The following is a 23,842-nucleotide window of genomic DNA, read 5'->3' on the forward strand; positions in this document are numbered from 1 at the left end:
CTGATTAGGCTGGTAGGTCGGATACCGGTTGTTCAGTGGTTTGAAGTTTCGGTCACCAGCAGTATTTTTCCGTTTTTGGTGTTGTATTTACAGTTGAGCTCTTGGTGAGGGGAATTGAAATCTCCACAGATTAACATGTTCTGGAGGTTGCTGTCAAAAATTTCATAATTAATTAGTTCTTGATTGGGTGATTTTTAAACATTGATTAACCATAAATCTCCAGTGATTGGTTTTTCCAAGTTCACACCAATTATCTCTAATGCCTGTCCGTTACTGTTTTTCTTGTTGTAATTGGTCTGACCTCTTTGAGAGTTATGCTTTTCTTTGCAACGATAACAAACCCATAAAAACTGCTTGCTTTGGCTTCTGTTACAATGAAGTAATTTTCGTGTGCGAAACATTTTTGCCATTTCTTGACTTCATTTAAGCAAACAATGTCAATGTTTACTTTCTTCAGAAAAAAGAACAAATCATAAATTTTGATTTCCGAGCCACGACAGTTCCCTTCTAAAATTTTAATGTTGTTCATTTGCATAGTTTTGTTGGCGGCTTTACTGAACCATATTTGTGTTACCAGTTTGCTTCGGGTTTGTATTCCTAATACTATCGTGAAGTTCTTGACCATCTATTCTTTCGTTAAACAATCTGGAGGCACTGTTGCTAACGAAGCTGATAATATCGCTGTAGGAAAATGTATTGATACTGTTTCCAATTTTACTGAGAACATCGGTAACTAGAACAGTAATTTTTGTAGTGGTCAATGACTGAGTGTTTTGAGTATCTTTCCTTGAAATGGCACTTGAGTATTTCGTTTCTTTTTTTGTTTATTTGCTCGCAGCGGTGAAGCACCCAGCCAATTATAACGCCATGTTTGATTGCGGCTGTTACATGGTTTGAACAATCCGTCATCACGCGAATAAGTTTCGTTGGTTTTCCGCTGGCCCTGCTTGTTATCCGAAGCACCTTGATAACATTCAAAGCATTGATATTGAGAAATTCTTCCTTCACTTCTTTTTCTTGTATGCTATGATGAACATTTGCGATTACAAAACTGGGTTTAGTTTTGGCTTTTGGCAAAGTGTTTCTAGCGTTAACAGAGGTATTAGGAAAGACAAGTTGTAGATTTGAGGCGTTCATCGGACATTCTCTTGAATTTTGGTCTTCGGGTTGGATAACGAAGTCATTGATGTTTGGAAGTTCTCTGATTGCAATTAATTTTGAGATGAGGGAAACTTTTTCTCATGGAACGGTCAAAATGAATTTGTGTTGGTCTCGGATTTATCGTTATTATAACTGGTCTGATTGTTTCAGAGTTGGTTTTTGGAAAAATTCGGGTTCGCTTGCGTTTGTCTCTGACTTGAACAAAATCTTGTTTGTCTTGTGATGTTTCGTCTGCAATGTTTCGTGCTTCAGAGAGAAGTGCACTTAACTGCCTCATTTCGGCCAGTGCAATTTTGGAAACTTGAATCAAATCGTGTCAGGAAGACTTAAAGTGGGCTTAAGAATTTTGAAGATGAGGGAAAAAACTGGGCGAAAAGTAAAGACTTTTGAGCTTAAGACTTTTGAACGTGAGAACAAAATTAGAAGAAAAGTAAAAGAAAAGTCTGGATTAAGAAGAAAAGTCGGGATTTAAAACCTTAAGCAACTTTTAGTGATATATCTGTTTTTAAAAAAGTCTCACTCCCAAAGGACATTCCTACACAAAGTGGAGTACTTGCTTGTGGCTTTCCTATCACACTTTGAGGTACTGATCCGAAAGTGACAATAACGGCGTATTAATCATCAGAGGCAGTATTAGGCTAGGAAAAAGGAATAGCAACTGTAGATTCAGAAGTTTTGTTATAACTAAATGTCAATCTTCATCTATGGTGCCGAAGAGTTTAAGCAAAGGCATGCAAAGTTTTCAACTTCAAATTTCTGTAAATCTTTTAATTCACAAAATTACTTTCGATTTTGAATTGATATCGTTAAATTTTCTGCTGAAGATATCGGTTTTTATGAAATGCATATATTATAACGATACTTAAAGTCTCGTGCGTGTTTAACTGTAGTCTATGATCAGAAGTTACTTCGGTATGGAGAGTCTGATCAATGGTCAGTTCGCTCTTAAAGGTCTGATCATAGTCTGTTTATAGTCTCGACTTGGTCTGAATTTGAGTCTGATCATAAATGCAATATAGTCTGCACCATAGTCTGGGCAACGTCTGATCAGAAGTTATCTTGGTCTGAAAAGTCTGATCAGAGGTGATTTTGGTCTGGAGAGTCTGATGAGAGGTCATTTCAGTCTGCAGAGTCTGATCATAGCTCAAGTTGGGTCTGGACCTCAACCTTGGAAGTTCGCCAAGAGTAGTGTAGTCAATCGAAGGTTTCTTCAGTAATATTGCAAAACTTTAGAGGTGAGGTCAACATTATGTATTTGTTTCTGAAACCTATTAATTAGGAATCTAGTTAACATATAGTTAATGTGCTCTCAATGTCCAACATAGTTCACTGAGGCATCTATCAGGCTTAATTGTTGAAATGAAACTGGCAAATGGAACAAAAAAACAAACAAGGAGTCTCTGTAATGTGGGTTTGCACATAATATTCCACTCATCCACATTTTTGGATTAATTTCCCTCCAAATGAGGAAGAAATATATAAAATTTTCAAAATTTCAAATATTAGTAAAAAATTTTTGGAATTTTTGGTGCATAAATAAAAAAAACTTTTTTTAAAGTCTTTTAAAAAAAAATAACAACAAAGTCAATTTTGCGTCAAATAAAAAAATGAAATACACAGAAAACAAATGCAGTTTTCTCAAAAAAAGTTCGACCAGTACTTGGGAGACTCAGTAAGAAGTAGGAAAAAGTGTAAAAATAGGCAACATTTAAAATAAAACGTTTAATTTTTTTAAAAACAAATAATTTCGAGTAATGAAACCGAATAGATATCAACTGAAATATTTAAAAAGATTTCTGATCATTCGAATCTCCATATGAAGAGATTTAGAACTTTCAATTTCCAGAATATGTCGTACGTCTACAAAAACAATCGACAAATAGAGAAAATAAAAATTTGAATTAAATTTTGCGGGGGAAAGGTTGTCGAAGCCTTTAAAATCAAAATCTATTCAAAGGAAAAAAGTGATAGACTCAATTGTGCCATCTCTTCAAACACCATTAATCTGTTACCTGACCAGTTAATAATGTGACAAGAAAAGAAAAGAAACTGAAAAACATTAAAATGCCCAAGAAAATGGAAAATGTTTTGTGGAAGTTCGTATCAGGGCAGAAGAAAAATTCTGACCAATAACGAAAAAAGCGGCGCAGCTCAGAATTCCATTGTAAATTTTGAAAGCAATTATTATTTAATTTCAAAAAAGCCCACAAGCTTTCAACTAAAAACGAACTGGCTAGGTTCCTTGAAACTACTTACGAAGTCACTTGTACATGTCATTAGCAAGCCTTGATTTAATTTCTTCTGTTCTACAACTAACATAGAGTGAAGCAAAAAAATGCAATAATATTTTAAAAAGGACGGCGATTGATCCCAATCCGAAATAAATTTGGACTGTATAAAACAACAATTATTTAAAAACTAGGCTCGCTATTGATGCTCGTCCATTGGCAAAAACAACTGGCAAAAATTTATTTGAAGAACACTCTCAAAGGAAGCACAAGTGAAACTAGGCCACTTTTCAAATATCGAGGGCTGTGTCAGTAGTTGTTAAATGCGTAAGTCCGAAAAATTCAAACAAAGTGGACGCAAGAAGATTAGAGATTGCTACCTGCCATTTTTAGTAAAAAAAAGGCTCCACTTTGAGAAATTTAGCTAAATTGATTGATGCCATTTATAAAAATTGTATCAAACAGTTCAACAGTGATTTGAAAGGTTAAATCGACACCAGAATCTTTGACAATCTTTTCAGCAAAATTTAGATAAAAATGCTCACAAATACGATACGGGAAACCAGTCAAATATTCACAAAATCATTCAACCTCGATCACTCTGTGGAATCAACAAAATTAAAAAACTTCTTTTAATTTTATGTTCTACGCTAGACAGACTTTCTAATGATACCAATCACATCCCCACGATGAATATATCGATCAGCCAAAATTGACTGGAAATAGGGTTTCATTTGAGTATATAGTTCCTCTCCCAAAAAATGGGTCGGAACAAAACACTCAGTGATTTGCAGTGTTCGAAATGACCCGTGCTCATTGGATTAGAAGAACAGCAGATGCCAACCTGACTTTTCCCAAAAAAGATGATTATATTTGCGGTAATTTGTTTACTACATAAAAAATAACCTAAGAACGAGTAAACATTGAAGTTCAAAACGCATTTAGAGCCATTTTTGTACGACTAATTTGGAACACATTTTTTTAAACTCATGCTCATGTTTTTTTTGCGGATTGAAGAAATCACTGCAAGTATAATTGTTTGTTATGAAATAAACACAGTACTCTCCAATTCCAAAATGCTTAATTTCTTCATACTAATTGTTCGCTAAATTGCTCTGATAACAACCACAAAAAAATTTGATGGTAAAACATACCGGTGCCTAACTTTTAGTCATTATCCGAACTGATTCAGAATATTTTTAGAGTAACATTTTAGTACGGATTCAGACGGTTTCCAGTAATGGTTTCTGTATTGATTCTGAAACCTCTCTGAACTACATTAAAATTCAGAATCTATATCATCTGATATTCTCTGAATCAAAAGATAATTCACAATAGGTTTCTGAATTAGCTCTGAATTAGAATGAAAACCAGAAAATTTTCTCAACTGTCGACACACAAAAAAACTTCCCTTCGGTTATTTAACTGCTATTTAAATCTTTTTTGAAATTGGTTGCGCCTTGAACGAAATTTTTGTGGAGACAATTTAAAATTCATAACATTTTCGTGGCTCAGGAAAGTTTTCAATGTAGCTCATTGAAAATAAGGTTGGAAGAACTGCTACACAGTCACAGAAGCAGTTTGTTATTTTTTCGCTTATTATTATAAAGATAAAACGTTCTTCAGTAACTTAGCCACTGCCAGTTCCCCAGCCCGGAATTAAAAAGGAGGAGGGTGTAAACCACACAGAGGATGCTGGAAAAAGTCAGTTGTAAGCTTGACTTGAGAAAATTTTGCGAAAACCTATTATATAAATTTCTTCATTTTTTACAGGTATTGTATGAATTTAAATTTTTAAGGACCTGAGAGCTAAAGCAAAGGTAAAATATAGCTTAGCTCACGATCATAGTTATGAAGTTAACCTGATTCAGACAAAAATTCAGAGTCTGAATTAGCAGATTTGGGAGTCTGAATCAGAATAATTCATAGTCCGATTCAGAATTTGAATCAAGGAAAATCAATCAGTGTCTGAATCAGAGATTTTCAGAGCAAAATGTGACATGAACAGACTCTGAATCAGTAGTGACTTGTTTCTGAAAAGCTTGCTGATTCAGTACTGCATTACTCTCACTGCTAGGTACGGGTAGGCTCAAATATTACCAAATATTGTTTTATATAGTGTTTCTAAGACAAGTTTTTAATTTGAGAATTGATAACTTTAAATTTCCATTTTTTTTTTTGTAATTTGCTCCAAATATCTGGGCCGAAATTGCATCTGCTTCACGTCTTTTATCAACCATCACTAATTATCCTCCTTTCTTAGTGCACAATTTTAGGAGACGATTTTTCGCACTATGATTAATCTTAGCAATAATATTCTTGCATTTTTGTACAGCTAGCGTTGTTTTTCTTTCATAAAATCTAAATGGAGCACCCGCTCCTTTATTAGAGCTGTTAAAGCAATTTACTTCAATTGGCAAATACTTCAATTTACATTTTTAAGAAATGCATGAACTTTTCTTCAGATATCTCAGATATCATTTTTATCTTTACAAATTCAGAAAGTGTTTCCAGTGAAATAAAATTGTATTAAGATTTTGATTCTGTTCACTACAAAACTTATAATAGCTTGGCAATCTATGTTGCGATAAATCTTAACATGAGTTCGTAAAATCTGGCTAAACTTTTGTTATCTTAATATAACCGCGAATATATTTCATTTTCTTATAAATTGCGATGTTTTTTTAGCCATAATTTTATCAAGATCTTTTAAAGCGTGCATATTTTTTGATGTGTCGATTAATTGTAAAGTTGATTGATCTCGGTTGAGCGTTCTCAGTTAATCGCAGCTGACTCAAGCGAGGATTGCTCAGTTTCATCGTTCACTTCTTTCTCCGTTGCCCAGTATTCATTTTGGAGAGTTTCACCCACTGTATCGAGACCGGCATTGCAATAACTCGAGGCTGTTTTTTCTTGAGATTGTTTTTCATCTATTTCGGTTTCATGATAAGCCTTGCTTTCACGATTTATTGTATAAGAATTTTTGCCCTTGTTCACAGGTGGCACGTATCCGAAATCCGATGGACCTTCGTATCTAAAAAAATAATTAAATCGTTTCAAAGAGGCAATTTTTGCAGAAAAGAACATGCAAAAGTGGAATAATCTTTATAACTGAAATATGATTTAAAATATCTGCCTAATTTTAAATCAGCATCCATTAAAGTCATCTTAGCAATTCCAAAGGAAAAAGCATTGATTCCACAAAAAAATGCTTTTATTTTTTTTTAAATTTTAAAGATTTTACATATTTGATAATGATTATATTACTAAGCGAGTTCGCAGGTTTTATGATACACTTTGACTACTAAAAAACAAATCCCGCCGGGAGTTTCAATTTAACAGTTCCAAATAATCCAATTGTAATTCGCATTCAAATTTTATTCCGTGGATACTGTTTGAATTTACTATAGAGTAACTTACTCATGGTAGTCAGTGTCCTGTGCCCCTGCCGCCCTGAAAGCAATCTCATTGAAATTTCTCAAAAACTAATATATTGAAACAACGATTCTTAAAAACTAAGAACGCCTAATAATTTGCGTGGAGACATAATTTTCGACCCCACTCATCCACATTCTTGCTGAAGTCTCTGCCAGTTAAAGCAATGATTGACTAAGTGTGAAAAAATAATATTCACCTTCTGTTATTTTCTTTTCTGAAAAAGGACAATAGTGAATAAAAAAGAGGTGAAAACTACTAATATCTTTTTTTTATTTCACTAGAATAAAAAAGAACAAACGAAGTGACAGACATGAAATTAATTCTAATTCAATCTCCGAAAAAGACAAAAACGAAAAAACTTGTCAAGTTACAACTTGTTTTTACAAGAAAAATAATATTCCAACGATAATCTCTATCCAGATTCAAGAGTCTCAAAAAATTATATCTTTTGAAAAGCCTGACTTCTATTTTAATTTGATTGGATTTCACTCTCTCAATTAAGACTTATGACGAAGTCAAAAAATGTTCTCCACAGTTACTTATATTCGTAAATGAGAAGGCAAAAGCAGCGTCGAAAATTCATTTTGCCGAAGGGGCTTCTCAATTGACAGATTTAGTTAGAATGGTTATCAGATCATATACACCGACAAAAAAGAAAAACAAAAAAAATGATGACAAGAGAAAACAAAGTACCCCGAAATATTTTAAGTGCTAAAAATTGCAAAGCCAATCACAATATCAAAATCTTTAACAAACTTAGACCACGCGCCATTGGAAAACAGGCAAACAACTAAAGGAGCTACAAGTGAAAGAGCATCTGAAGAAAATAAAATTGTTTCTGAAAATTTATGGCTTCAATAATAATAAAGAGCAAACTCACATATAGCCACTTCGCCAAAAATAGAAAACAGCAATCATCAACTCAAAATTCTAATGAGAAAAAAAGTTAAGAAAATGGCACCAATGCAAGCGAATAACGTCAACTTTGAGGTGAGATTAATAAAAACCAAAATTTCGCGAACAAATTGATTTACGGTCGACAATATTTAAAAAAACTCAACTCTTATATGTAGACAAAAAATCAAAAATCAGTTAAAAACGGGCATATCATCAAAAAACCATCATCTTCGTTGAACAGAAATATCAATGTCAAAATTTCATGCTAAAACTTGATAAATACAAGCAAATTTGCTATAGTGTGAACGAGCTTAGACCGCTGTTTTGGTATTGTGTAATAAGTTGATCAAGAGACACTCAACAGTGACGAATCTGGTTAACTTTTTAGAAGTTCTTGAAAGACGAGTTTTAAAAAATGAACAAAATGCACTCCATTTAACTGCCAAAACCAAAAAGACATATTAGACGGCAATCAGACTAAATGGCCAGACTTCATCTAAGACCTAATCAAATTGAGTCAGAACCCAAAAATTCTTCAAAAATTCCATATATACGATAGGCTGTCAATAGAAAACTAAATTTGGATTCATAGTTTGCGATGAAAACAAATAATGTCAAAATTAATGAACACATAACCAACTTATGTCGGGAGAATTACTCTAAGACGACTGGCGAGCGGTTTAAACTCCAAGAACCGCCATTGAAACACATGTATCGCCCTTAGAAGATTTCACCGTAAAGTTACGAGAAAAAAAAATGAAAACAATGAAAAAGAGAAACGTGTGAAATGGTGTCATGTGACGAAAAATGGCTCTAAAAACGGACAACTCGCTTAAATACAACTTCACTTTACAAGCAGTTTCAAAACAAGGTACGCATTCAATTTGATGTTTCTTCTGTTTTTTCAACGCTCCAACGTGACTAAATTTAATTCTCATATTTGACTTCTCATTGATATGAGAAGTTCGAAAAAATGTGAACAGGTCTTACAAAACGACAGCGCCCCAATCCAATCAAATCTGATTGTTGATTTTGATATCCCGGTGAGTTCGATAACAGCCTCGTTTTTTTTCAGTTCTACTTAAAAGAAAAACAAAAATTATGACGAAATCAAATAATCAGAAAATATCTGATTATCCAGAGAAGCCTATAAATGTGAAGAGAATATTTGTCAAAATTTTCACGAAAATTTAAAACATCGATAACTCCTCGGTGAAGGCGAGGTCCAGAGACCGATTCAATTGAATACTCTACACTTGAAGGATAGCACTCGCCGCCCCAAGGAGAAAAACAATATTTTACAAAAAGGCGTTGATATGAACGGCCAGATCTTGAACGGTGTTGATATGAACGGCGTTGATATGCTCAAAAAGAGGCGCGTATTAGGTCAATTTACAAGATTGATGAATATTCTTTTTGAATATCTAACTCTCAGGGTTTATAAAAGAAGTACTCACCCATTCTGCCACTTTTTACATATCAGAATTCCAACCAACAGTGCAACCAGTAGAAATATCAGAATGCCAGCCACAATTGCCCAAGCAACCAGTCCTCCACTCGACTCATCAGACTCCCTTTCTGCAGCTTCTGTCACAAAGTAATACTCGTTACGGCTTCTCGTTTTTATCAGAACAGGATAAAAACAGACGCAGTTATGTTCTTCACGACTTCATATGCATGCCCATCCAGAGCCCGACTTCAAATCGCTTCAAAAAATTGGTTCTTTTCAATTTGTTGATTACACAAAATGCATCTATCGCATGTGTTTACGAATTGCAGAAGTAATTTTGGCTTTTTTTTTTCAAAACTGAATTATAAGCACAAATTGACGAAAGAATTTTTTCATAATTTATTAATACAGCTTGTTTAAATATGGTTGGTGTAAGGGCGGGACATTTTTGGTGATCTAAGAGGTTATGTAACTCAGGCTGGGGATGAGAACCAGGGTGGCTCTCATCGGAAGTATTTGAGTTGCTGTCTGCGTGTTTCAAGCTGATTCAATCATAATTTGTCAGAGTTTTGATATAAATTGCTTAAGACCTAATTGGAAGCCGAGCAACTTTAGGTAATTATAGTTACCAATTAGGTTTTTTTTCGTTTCTTTCACATTGGAACGCTATTGCATCGCATGGCGGAAAACAATGAAAAGTGCGTGTACATATACACTCGCTTATAACAGCTATTTGCCCTATAATTTCGATCGCACACCTCAGCCTACGATACGTTGAAAGCAGTTGGTCACCCATGAAAGAATATACCGCTTTTTTTGTTTTCTATACCATGCGGGGGACTTTAATGAGAAATTCAACTGGGCGGCGATCAAATCTAATTAATCAGATAGATTTTCTTCCCATCACACTTGACGCAAGTCTCTGACATCCGAGTCAAAACAAACATACCAGCCATATCTATGGTCCAAAGGACTTCTTCACTCATAGCAGGCTGTCCATATTTGGTAACTTTCACCAAGAATCTGCAGGATGACTTTGAATCAGTGAATTCCACTCTGAATGGCCAAGCTGGAGGATCGGGAGTTTGTTCCACATCATTTATAAACAAACTGAAAAATACTTTTCATGCTTCTTGTTTCGATAGAACTGGATCAAGTTAAAAGTTTATGAACTATATTAGTTGTTTGTTTCTTAAAAACAATAATTCTGTTTTGATTCATCTAGCTATTAGAGAAAGAAAAATGAATTTATGTGAACCCGATTCGCCGCTTCTTAGCAGTCATCCAAAGGATCATTTATGAAAGTCATACAAACTAAAACGTATTTATTTATATAGCCCAGTATGACTTAAAAGAAATCATTGGTGATCCTTGAAAGAAATCAGAGAAATAATTGATGATCATTTTGACTTTTCGTGGCGGAAAAACATATGAGAAGGCTGAATACGATGAAGGTTATTGGCAGTAGTTAGTGTATGACCTAATCATTTATAATCTTTCCGTGATCACCACGAAATGATCTAAGATCCTATTATGAGTAATAAAAAACCAAATAAGGTCCAATAATGACTATTAAAAAATTATATAAGGTCGTAGTATGGCTACTAAGAAGCCATATATAGTCCTTGTGTGACTGCAAATCATGTATGATCCTATTTGACTACTACCCAGGTCCTGGTGTGCGCTCGAAATTGTCATGGTCCAGACCGTCCCAGAACAAAATTGCCTCCGACCAGACCGCCCCAGAACAAACGTGCCACTGATCAGACTCAAGTGCTCTCGAGTCCGCCTCTGATCAGACTCAAGCGCTCTCGAATCCGCCTCTGATCAGACTCAAGCGTTCTCGAATCCGCGTCTGATCAGACTCAAGCGCGCTCGACTCCGCCACTGACCAGACTCAAGTGCGCTCGTGCGCTCGAAATTGCACTGTAATTTTGGGCGCAAAATGGACAGGCGTGAGCTCCAAATTGTCCTGGTCCAGACCGTCCCAGACCGACAGTGCCTCTGATCAGATCGCTCCAGACCAAAAGTGCCACTGATCGGACTCAAGCGCACATGATAGTTTTTGTGTGCTCGAAGTGCGTTCAAATCTGCCTATGATCAGACTCAAGCGCGAGCGAATCCGCCTCTGATCAGACTCAAGTGCGCTCGAAATTGCCCTGTAATTTTGTGCGCAGAGTGGACAGGCGTGAGCTCCAAATGGTCTGGACCAGGACGATTTTGAGTGAACACCTCGACCTGGTGGGAAATCATATAGGATTATACGATCCTAGTATGACTACCAAGGAATGCTTGCTTTGAAAATATGCATTATACTATTACGCCTAGTAACAAATCTCATAAGACCCTAGCATGACTATTAGGAAATCAATACCTGATCCCTTTATGACTACTAAGAAATAATATATAATTATATAATCCTCTGTATGATTATCAAATGCTAAAGGTTGCTTGTGACAGGGTTAAAATTTAGCTGCATTGATTGATGTTTTCTGGTATCAGTTGTTTAGGTAAAACGACTTCAGCGTTTTGGGAATTAGTTTGCTAGTATTTTGTGCTCCTTGTATGAATACAAAAACATGCAAATCATATGTGCTTTAGGGTGGCAATTAAAAACCACATACGAAATACCATGACTAGCAACAATTTTGCATGATGAGCAACCCGCGGGGTTGTTTTTAGAGAAAAAATCAAATAATAAAACTGAGCACAATGCTTCCTTTTTAAAGAGCAAAGTCTAGAAAAAAGCATTGACGGGATTGGATTTAATGCCCGCCAAATTACCTCTAGATTTTGGATCAAGCATTAGTTTAATTATTGTTTTATTTAGTCTATGAAAAGGTCGGATCAATAGGCAAAGTCTGAAATATGGTTGAACAAATCTTCAAATTTGGAAAAAGTTGCGAGCAGATGACTGGAATATCAGCTTTAACAGCTACCCGGATGCTCGTGTCATAGTAAACCAGTACTGACTCATGAAATATCAATAGTAAACGGCTATATATTACAGTATTCTAAGAGTTTTCTGCTCAAAGACTTCGCAGAATAAGCTCAGACATTTTTTAATGAAATGCCAAATCGGTTTTGATTCTGTTGACTGTTCACACAAAAGTCATAATACATCTTGAAATTTTCGAAAAAAAAATTTCGGATGATGCACAGGCATACTAAGACTCCGCGGGAAGTTTGCAAAATAAAGGGAGAGACAATTCTGAACAGTTAAAGCTAATTTTAAGAACTCAATGCTGTTTTATGCTTAACAGACTTCCGTTTTTGTCTGAAATTACATTTTTCTTAGTAAAAATGACATGATCATAATGTGTTCATAGTAAAAAATACAGTACTATAATACTATGAATCTATGATTCAGCTCTGAATACTATGATTCAGCTCTGAATTACTATCTTGCTATGCTCCGGGCATCGACACGTCAATATTCCACTTTTAATTGCGTTACTTTTGAGTTTGCAACACGTAGTTAAGTGATTAAATCAAACAGATAACACAAATCTAGATACGTTGATTAGGAAATTTGACCACCAGAAGAACATACATTACAATTAAAAACCACATCAAAACAAAAATTCTAATACGTCTGCCATATACTTAGGCAATTAAAATCTAAAATGAAAAAAGGAAGTTTACCGAAATACTTTGACAAAGTGTTACTGATTTGTTTTTAAATTGTTTTTATTTATACAAGTCTACAATGTATCAAGTTTAAACTAAGAAATTTTCACACATTTTTCCTTTCTTATTTTGTGGATTAACGTTCGATCTGTTTTTTTCCTAATTGCATGACATTTGAACTCTAAACTTCTTCTGTCTTTATCAAGCGCTTAAACTTCTTTTTTGTTCGCTTAAACTTTTAGTTTGATATCACAATTACGCTGATTGGATCAGGATTGTTCGACGTGCGTGCTCTTCGATTTATTAGCCTTAAAATACATTCCGGAATTTGAGAGAAATCTCTTCATCTTAGTTACAGCTTCAGTTAATAAAAAAACACTGAATTTTTTAAAAAAAAATTACACAGCATAAAAAAGTTAACAAAAAGGGCAATGTACAACTCCGAAAAGACATGAAACAATAGAAGTATATTTTAAAATGTTTGGAATGTTAAAAAAATATATTGGATACTGAGAAACAAAAACAATGAAAAATTAAAAAAGGTCCCTCAAGAAATCTCTGTATTCCAATGCATTTGGGTCCTTCAGATATTCCTGGAAATAGAATTCTTTCAGAAAAAACCTTCGATGTTTTTAACCTTATCGAGATTTTTATTTTTGCTCATATGGAACTTCATTGTACAATTTCATGGCTTGCAGCATCAATGATTTATCAAGGAAATCCGAATTACTTTTCATAGACGGATAGATTTTTCCTATTCTCGCATTCTTGTTTCACTTGGAAGTTTGCAATTCATTGTTGCCGCTAAAAGCCGGTAATTGTTTCCTAACATATTTCAAGAAAAGTACATACCATGCATCAATATCTGAGAAGGACTTCAACAAGCATGAGTCTATTTTTTATGTTTAAAGCAGTCGAGCGATCATACTTTTTTATTTTGAAACACACTTTTAATCCCCAACTAAATTGTTTTTCCAAATTTATCATGAGATTTTTTCTGATACAAACGAGCATAAGAGATGAGCATTGAAGGTGACTTAAAACAAGCGCGTTCAATAGTGTTACTATAGTTTTTATAGGAAAACGGTTGCTTATATCTTTCAAGATTTTGAAGCTGCACGCCATTCTGGATAGAATTCTTTTGATCTCTTTAAAGTGTGTTGTCTAAAATTATTCTTAGATATCTTACTAACGACGATTCTTCTTTGGTCGCACCGTTAACATTGAAATGTGATGGATTTCGTGCTTTTTTGATGGAGCAAGCAGAATATGTTCTGTCTTCTTATTGTTCATCTTTAATTGATGTGACGGGAAGTAAACACAATTCTTCGATTATTTTTTCCAAATAAATTCTGTCTATATTTTCATTCGTAAGAGAAGAATAGAGAGAAAGGTCATTGGCGTACTGAATTACTAGACATTTGCCATTATCAATAGCTTTATGAAGTTCACTCACATAAATTTTGAACAAAAATGGTCCTAACAGTGTGCCTTGTGGCATTCCTCTGTTTAGTAAAATCCAGTCGGACTCATTACCTGAGAAAACTACTTTTTGAGTTCTGTCTTTCAAATAGGATCTAATCAAATGTGTAGATGTTCCGTCGAATCCTAAAAATTTCAACTTTTCTAATAGTTTTTCTTGTGAGATTGAGTCAAATGCTTTCGAGAGATCACGGAATGCTGCACAAACTTTTTACCCATTTCGGTCTTCTTTTACCCATTTCGGTTCTTACGTATTCCGTGCATTGTAGTATGGCATCTGTTGTAGACACTTTTTTCCTATATCCAACTTGTTTAGGTGACAGCAAGTTATTTGAGAACAGATAGTCTTTAATGTGGTTCCTTATAACTTGCTCAAAAATTTTAACCAATGCGCCGGTTACTGATATTGGACGATAGTTAGTGGGAATTTCTGTTTGTAACGTCCGTTTAACTACCATCCGTGTAACTACCAACCATCCCGTGTTACTACCATCCGAGTAGAGACTGGAAACTTCACTTGAAAAAAAAACCCGTCATCATTAATGAAATGTGCAGCTTTTCAGAACTCGCATTTTTTGATCTGAGTTCTTGTACAAAATTCAATTGATTGAAAATTTTAGGAAAACAAAAGTTTGTGAGATGAAAGTTCAGAGAAATTGAATGATGTAGTGTGAAAGCATGTGAAATTGTTCTGAGTTTGTTCTGTCCGAGTTCTACTCTCATTTGTGCTCCGTTGTGATCTTGTAAATCGGCCTCTTAATTATGGAAAAATTGGAAGCAGAATGATTAAAAACTCTAAGATATTGTGAGCCGATAATGATGCCTCGGAAACTTGCAACTATCAATTGGGCTAGTTAAACAGGCGTTTAATTTTGAGGCATTTTTGCCCCAAAGTCCATCTTCCGTTAATTTTGTTCTTTTTCTGCACAACCAACTGCGCTCCTGCAAAATGGCAAATGAAAAACACTATAGGATAATTGGCGTTTTAAGTAGCTGCGTTGCGACAGATATCATTAAAAATGTTTTTTTAAAGCGCAAGTCATTTTCCATGGATAAACTTAGTTTATTTGTCGCGATGAAATTTTTAGTATAGAAATTCCAATTTGATTCCGGAAAAAATCCTATCCGAGGTATAAAATAAATTACTTAAATAATCACAAAAATAATTTATATATTAGGACCAGGAAAAGAAGTTCTACAAATAACAATTTTATTAAGAACCACAGTGGCACCTGATAAACTATGATTAAATGTTCAGGAGTAAATGGACAGATCATATAGTGGTAAATTCTCTCTCTTGATCAGATTACCAGAAAACTGCTCGTAAAAATTTTGAAAAACACCAGAATGCAGCAAAAAACTCAAATATCGAAGTTTGTTGTCTTTTGTTGCTAGGGTTATTTATGACGTGTTTTGCCAGGCTTCCGAGGATATGCACTGGAGCGCGATAAGAAAAATGAATTTCAATCTTGATGCAGCTCTTCTTGGTAACATGCTGACAACAAATTCAATCGGTCGCTCGGTTATCCGATGTGCTATCGGTAGCGAGCTTGAAAACTTCAGAAATTAATTAATTTCACCGATACCACTAAAGCTTTCTTTAATTTATTTTAAACTTTCTCTAATTTAGTTTCCCCAACGGAGATATTGCTGAGCACACAATCAACAATGCTTTTATAGTAGACAAAATTGAAGAAAATGTTGAAAATGCTTGGCAATGTAAAAATGGTTAGTCTCCCGCTCGTTACCCAAGCGAGGGCTTGATCATTTATGTTCTTTAGCACAAGTGTCTCAATGAAGTAGAACATCTTAGCTTGCTCCAGAAACAAAGCTATTCTCATGTTAGCGAATTGTTCATAATCCCTTTTCGGTTCTTCTATGTTTTTGGTTCCAGCTATCCACCTCTCAACTGGTTCGCGCTTGTTGGGTTGTTATACAAATAGGGAAGTTAAACGTGGAAATCAAATTATCTCTTTGGTTTGCCTTTCTTGCCAGTCATTTCTGTACAAAATTGATTACTAGGCAATGCCAGTGAGATAAGAAATAATTAAGTTGTGGATTTTGCACGATCTTATTTTTTCCGTTGACGATGTGATCCTTTATCTACTGTATGAAGAGGTGACAGTTTTAACTGCTAATCAAGTAGACGTTCAACTGTTTTTTTTTCGAAGCACTGTAGTAAAACTTCTATGATAAAAATTACTGTCCCGCAGCTGAGAGTCAGAAGCAAATACAAAAACTTCCAGCCTTTATTGGTTGACTGAAATATAATCTGTTCATAAATTAGATCCTGTGAGAAGTATTTGGAAACATTTGATTCGTCAGTGAAAAGTGCATGTAAAATTTTCCAGAAAACTCTTGGCATGACATCTGTGAAGTCTCACAAAAAAGTAGAACTATGGTTGCACCATATTTATGTCTATGAACTTGTTTAAATTTGCCGAATCTTCTTTATGAAAGTAGCAGCTTTAGTGTAATGCACTGAACTTCAGGGGGATAAATAACAGAATCAAATCAAGTATACTTCCCGAGCATAGCGAAAACAAAAATGGAGACCTGAGGGACTAACACCGCAATTTTGAATAAGACCGTAACACTCTCATTAATGGCAAGCAGGAGCCCACTATGTTGGCCAAAAAACAAGCATTTTGACTATGAAAGCAAAAAGAACAAACTTGAGCGATGTAAGTTGGAGTGGCATGTAGCTTTATCTGTTATGTAAACAAATGAGTGACTAGGTTTGCAAAAAGATCAAGTTGTCAGAAATAGTTAGAATGAAACTCGGAGGTCATTAAGCGAAAAGAACCAAGTATGACTACATCAGAAAAACAAGAATCGAAGAGTTTGGGAAAAGCAATGATATTTATTTATGAATTCTCCCGAACCCCAAAATTGGGGCCCTAAAAGCCATTTTGGTATGATGAAAATGAGTGTATTCCCTTTCAGCAGCTACAAATTTCGGGCTTACGGTTTAGTGTTTTCAGGAAGGATATAATGAATATTTTGACAAGGAAAAATTACTGCACAAAAAAGGGAAACAAACAAAAAATGTGCTTTGAAAGACTTGTCGGATATTTTGTTCAATTATTTCAAGAAAAAGCATTTTTCTTCATTCTGACGATTAACCACATTATCGGGAATAGAAAAAAATGAGAAGAAGATAAAAGTTTTTGTCATTAACCATGTTGTGTGAAAAAACAAACAAATCCTATGTGAAAAAAAAAACATTTTAATAACTGTATTAATTTGCGCATGGTCGGAGTGAAGAATTTTAATCCTTAAAAGCTGATACTTTTATGGTGTAGTTCAACATGCGTTTGGCTTCTATCCATAAGGGGCTGGGTTCTACAACAAAATCAAGCAGAAAAAAATGGTTGTAGAAGGGCCACGCATGAAGAAATGAAAAGGAAAAGGAAAATGAGTTTGGTTTTATTGCCTTTTATTTGTTTGCTCTTATTGCAATAGCTTTTTGGATCCCAGCTCAGTACTCTTTTCTTAGGAGGACTAGCTTGGGCAAAAAATTCGGATGTGATTTTGAAGTTGCAGTAGAAGCTGGGTACATATCTTGGGAGTTAACGCAAACAATTGTTGGAGCTCTTATTTTCACTTTGTTTCAGTCCGTCAATTATCTCATGTGAAGTTTGGGAAATTCATAAAACCTATTTAAAACTTGAACCAAGACAAAGTAAAAAAACTAAGAGTTTGTTAACCTTACAGCTATTGTCATAAAAAACAGCAATTAAAGTAATGGAAATTCAAAAACTATTAAACTCCTTCCCGCTCGTTGCCCAAGCAAGAGCTTGATCATTTATGTTCGTTAGAATTAGCACGAGTGTCTCAATAAAGTAGAACACCTTGGCTTGCTCCAGAAACAAAGCTATTCTCATGTTAACGAAATTTTCATAACCCCTTTTCGGTTCTTCTGTTTGTTTTGGTTCCAGCTATCCACCTCTCAGTTGCTTCGCGCTTGCTGTGTTGTTATACAAATAGGGAAGTTAAACGTGGAAATCAAATTATCTCTTTGGTTTGCCATTCTTGCCAGTCATTTCTGTACACAATTGATAACTATGCAATGCCAGTGAGATAAGAAACAAATAGGTAGTGGATTTTGTACGATCTTATTATTTCCGTTGACGATGTGATCCTTTATCTACTGTATGAAGAGGTGACAGTTTTAACTGCTAATCAAGTAGACGTTCAACTGTTTTTTTTCGAAGCACTGTAGTAAAATTTCTATGATAAAAATTACTGTCCCACAGCTGAGAGTCAGAAGCTTATACAAAAACTTCCAGCCTTTGTTGGTTGGCTGAAATATAATCTGTTTATAAATTAGATCCTGTGAGAAGTATTTGGAAACATTTGATTCGTCACTGAAAAGTGCATGTAAAATTTCCCAGAAAACTCTTCGCATGACATCTGTGAAGTCTCATAAAAAAATTAGAACTATGGTTGCACCATTTTTATGTCTATGACCTTGTTTATATTTGCCGAATCTTCTTTTTGAAAGCAACAGATTTAGTGTAATGCACTGAACTTCAGAGGGAAAAATAACAGAGTCAAATCAAGTAATCTTCCCGAGCATAGAAAAATTAAAAATGGAGACCTTAGGAATTAACACCGCAATTTTGAATGGAACCGTAACACTCTTAATAATGGCAAGCAGAAGCCCACTATGTTGGCCAAAAAACAAGCATATTGACTATGAAAGCAAAAAGAACAAACTTGAGCGATGTAAGTTGGAGTGGCATGTAGCTTTATCTGTTATGTAAACAAATGAGTGACTAGGTTTGCAAAAAGATCAAGTTGTCAGAAATAGTTAGAATGAAACTCGGAGGTCATTAAGCGAAAAGAACCAAGTATGACTACATCAGAAAAACAAGAATCGAAGAGTTTGGGAAAAGCAATGATATTTATTTATGAATTCTCCCGAACCCCAAAATTGGGGCCCTAAAAGCCATTTTGGTATGATGAAAATGAGTGTATTCCCTTTCAGCAGCTACAAATTTCGGGCTTACGGTTTAGTGTTTTCAGGAAGGATATAATGAATATTTTGACAAGAAAACATTACTGCACAAAAAAGGGAAACAAACAAAAAATGTGCTTTGAAAGACTTGTCGGATATTTTGTTCCATTATTTCAAGAAAAAGCATTTTTCTTCATTCTGACGATTAACCACATCATCGGGAATAGAAAAAAAATGAGAAGGAAATAAAAGTTTTTGTCATTAACCATGTTGTGTGAAAAAACAAACAAATCCTATGTGAAAAAAAAACTTTTTAATAACTGTATTAATTTGCGCATGGTCGGAGCGAAGAACTTTAATTCTTAAAAGCTGATACTTTTATGGTGTAGTTCAACATGCGTTTGGCTTCTATCCATAAGGGGCTGGGTTCTTCAACAAAATCAAGCAGAACAAAAGGGTTGTAGATGGGCCACGCATGAAGAAATGGAAAGAAAAAGGAAAATGAGTTTGGTTTTATTGCCTTTTATTTGTTTGCTCTTATTGCAATAGCTTTTTGGATCCCAGCTCAGTACTCTTTTCTTAGGAGGACTAGCTTAGGCAAAAAAATTGGATGTGATTTTGAATTTGCAGTAGAAGTTTGGTACAGATCTTGGGAGTTAACGCAAATAATTGTTGGAGCTCTTATTTTCAAATTGTGTCAGTCCGTCAAATATATCATGTGAAGTTTGGGAAATTCATAGAACCTATTTAAAACTTGAACCAAGACAAAGTAAAAGTCTATTCAACACCCATAGCAAGTCCTGAACACTATACTATCTCAAGCCCAACCAACCTCAAATTTTAACAGGTTACTCCTGGTACAATTGCTTCTTACGCAATGAGAAAAACCAGTGAACTGTTTTGATTATCTGAAAACTGTTTAATCTGCTTTTAAAGACAAACAGAAAGTAGAAACAATAACTGAAGCCTTTTTATGTACTTTCACGAAAGAAACAACACTTTTACCGGAGTGAAAAAATCTAACAAGAACCACATTCAGCCGCGAAGAATGCAAGTTAGTTATATTTCATTTTCATAGTATTAACGACGACAAATATTTACAAAGAAAAATTCGGAGAGATCTAGATTTTTCCAATTTTTTCCATCCATGTGATCGTAAAAAAGTTAAAAATTTGTTTATATAAACTTTACTACAATCACAGCGTGAGCAAAAGTTTTCATAAGCTATTAAGAGCTATCATTAACTGGGAAAATATAAAAACAGAATGCATGTTTTCGCTGAAGATTGTTGAACATGAAACAAAATTTTATTTGAGTCCGGAAATTAACAAACTAAGTAACCACGGAATTCCGGTCAACTGGAGCAAACAATTGCATAAGATAAACTACAGTGCGTTACCAAAGTCCTACGCCCACTAATACACCTATGTGTAAGGTCAAAATGCTCAAAGAAAAAGAAACAACACGTTACGTTTTGCTGATAAAAACTGATAAGTTTGAGTACACTTAAGCACAAGAAAAGCGCAGAGAGAGAGAGAGAGAGAGATAGGCTTACGAGGCTGTGCAACAACGGTTTGTGATAAAACGAGAAAACGCTCCGGTCGAGCAGTTGGTTCTTGGTATGAGAAGAACTTAAATAACTGATTGTGTTCTTTGCGACAGAGCGTATTTTCGTAAGTAGCAGTGATTGAGACTGCAAAGTTATTCGAGGTTGGTTGTTGAGAAGACAACAAGTTTGGGGCCAGTAAATAACCTAATGGGAGGCAGAAGTTAGTAGAATTATTTGGGTTAGAAGGTAAACTGGCTCAGTTGTAGATATTTGCGGATTGATTGATTGAATTGGTCTGATTTAGTGTAGGCTCTAATTAGTTTTAATAGGAAAATTCCTTTTGATTGTTGAATTTACTCAGATATCTGTCTTTTTCAATAAAATTAATTGTTGCTGGTACTACATATTTTGACTGTTGTTAACCCAATTATACACGCTGAAGTTTCCAACAGACGAGAGAGCGACATTTTTTGGGAAACAACACAGTACATTCCCGACCACAAGAGGAACAACCAAACAGATATTTCGGAGTTTTGATAGGGTTTTGGGCGCTAGTTTGTCCCAAGCTAGAAGCCTTCCAACGACGAAAATTCAAATTTCTACAAAGTCGTATTGACAAATTACGCAAATATATGTGTCACAGAAAATCTGCGCAGTCGATATTGCATCATGAAGCCAGTGTTCTAATGATCCAAGATTCAAGACCAAATTGTTTTCACCAGAAAATCACCTGTTTTCTTTCATTGTAATGAACTCTTTCCTCTGATAACCATGCTGTACAGAATGTTGCTCTTCGGATTTTTAAATTTCAATTCTTCTCTCTGATATCCTCAGATCAGGAGTTAAAGAAACTTCCTTGAAGTGTACAGTTTCGATTTCTGGAATTAGCGAGAGACCTTTTTTTCCATTAATTTTGATTTGTACGCTGTCATCCTCAAATGTAGCCGTGGCAACTCTCTTGGTATTTCCTGCAGAAAAGTCAATTTTTTTTGATTTGTTGATGTTTTGGTTCCAACCATGACCAGATATTTCTTCTATAAATTTTTGAGTTAACTTTCCAACTTTCTCAAGATTTTCTAATAGTTTCATTAGTTAATTGCTACTCTCGAACTCTCTGGTTTTACTTTTCTCTTTTGGAAGTTTTTCGACTACAAATGAGAGTTCGAGAGATTTCATTTATGTATAAGCTGCTCAGGTTTATGAAAAAATCCGCGTCGAGGTCTTAAATCCCCAAGTTGAGGTCCCATATCAAAGCCGGAAATGTCCAGAGAGCCCCAGTCGGAAAGATCCTATGTTCAGAAAATTCCAGACGGAAAGTGCTTATGTCCAGACTATCGTGCGTTCAAATTTTTTAATGCGTTCTTCGTGCGTTCGAAGTTGAATATGTCAATACCATCACAGACCAAAAGCGTATATGTTTACGCTTTCGTGCTTTCGCGACCAGACCATCGTGTGTTCTAAATAAAAATCGAGCGTTCCAACACCGAATTTTTGTTAGTGTGTCCATGTCCAGACCATCGGGTGCTCATTTCAAGACTTTCATGCTGTCACCAGCCCGGAAACATAAATTACATCGGGTGGTGCAGTGCCATTCCTTAAAGATGAAAGCGGCGGAAGAATTTAGAAATTGTCCTAGCTCTTTCTCTTTATTCTCAAAATTGGTAGGGAAACTCCTTTTTAATTTTCGCTCCCAGCGAAAAAAAAATGCTTATTAATTTTTGTTCATGTACTTCACTTTTGCAAACAATAATATAAATATCTGGATTTTCTGAATTTTGGAAACCTCTGACAGGCTCATCTTCAAGAATCTGCTCTGCAAAGCAGCAGGTGGTTTTTTTCCGTCTGGTGAGCGCACAAAACTTTGGATATGAACGGACGAAAATCTGGGATGAACACACGAAGGCCGGGACATGAACGCACGAAAGTCTGGTACATACACACACACACACAAATATATATATATATATATATATATATATATATATTTATATATATATATATATATATATATATATATATATTTATGTATATTGTATATACCAGATTTTTGTGCGTTCACGAGACTTTCGTGCGCTCATGTCCAGATTTCCGTGCCTTTCATGTTCAGGCCATCGTGCGTTCCTTCATGTTTCCAGACCGTGCAGAAATTTCTAGAATTATTTGTGTTAGGAAGTAAATTGGCTGATTTGTGGATACTTGCGGACAGATTGATTAAATTGATCTGATTTAGTGTAGGTCATTAATTGATTTAAATAGAAAACTTCCTTTTGATTGTTGAGTTTACTCACTAACTGTCTTTGGCATTAACATTACTTGTCGTTGGTATTACATATTTTGATATTTGTTGACTCAATTTCATGCAGACGAGAGAGCAACAATTTTTGGGGACAACACAGTACACTCCCTACCACAAGAGGAACCACCAAACAGATCTTTCGAAGTTTTGATAGGGTTTTGGGCGCTAGTTAGTCCCCAGCTATAAGCCTTCCAACTACAAAAATACAGAGCTCTACAAAGTCACCTCAACAAATTACGCAAGTTTTTGGGTCACAGAAAATCTGTGCAGTTGATATTTCATCATGAAGCCAGTGTTCTACTAATCCAGGTATCAAGACCACATTCTTCTCACCAGAAAGTCACTTTTCTTTCTGTTCACTACAATGAACTTCTTCCTCTGGTATTAATGCTGTATAGAATGTTGCTCATCTGATTTTTAAAATGCAATTCTTCTCTCTGATATCCTCAGATCAAGAGCCACTGAAACTTCTTTTAAGTGTGCAGTTTCTGATTCCTGGTATTAGCAACTGACAGTCTCCTTTTTACAATATTTTTCAATAATTTGATTTGTGTGCTGTCATCCTCTGATTTAGCGTTAGCAATTCTTGATAATTGCGTCAAAAAGTCAAGATTTCTTATCATCAGATTTTTTATCTATAAACTCTTGGGTCAATTGTTCAAATTTCTCAAGATTTTCCAATAGTTTCTCGATTTAATTGTTCCTTTCGGAATTCTCTGGTAATACTTTTCCCTTTTGGAAGATTATC

General features: G+C 35.0%; 1 protein-coding gene across 1 annotated transcript in view; it reads right to left on the bottom strand.

The window, feature by feature from the left end:
* Positions 1–5,901: 5,901 nt before the first annotated feature.
* The window catches only part of LOC142336610 (uncharacterized), a 64,937-nt gene continuing 46,996 nt past the window's right edge, over positions 5,902–23,842 (bottom strand). The window contains exons 7-10 of the mRNA XM_075385521.1: positions 10,124–10,284; positions 9,182–9,311; positions 6,810–6,842; positions 5,902–6,423 (exon numbers count right to left, since the gene is read on the bottom strand). Coding sequence (XP_075241636.1) covers positions 6,165–6,423; positions 6,810–6,842; positions 9,182–9,311; positions 10,124–10,284 — 583 coding nt within the window. The 3' untranslated portion in view covers positions 5,902–6,164. The remainder of the gene's footprint in view (positions 6,424–6,809; positions 6,843–9,181; positions 9,312–10,123; positions 10,285–23,842) is intronic.

The sequence above is a fragment of the Convolutriloba macropyga genome, chromosome 3, assembly GCF_964194025.1.
Source record: "Convolutriloba macropyga chromosome 3, txConMacr16.3, whole genome shotgun sequence".
Classification (NCBI taxonomy): domain Eukaryota; kingdom Metazoa; phylum Xenacoelomorpha; order Acoela; family Convolutidae; genus Convolutriloba; species Convolutriloba macropyga.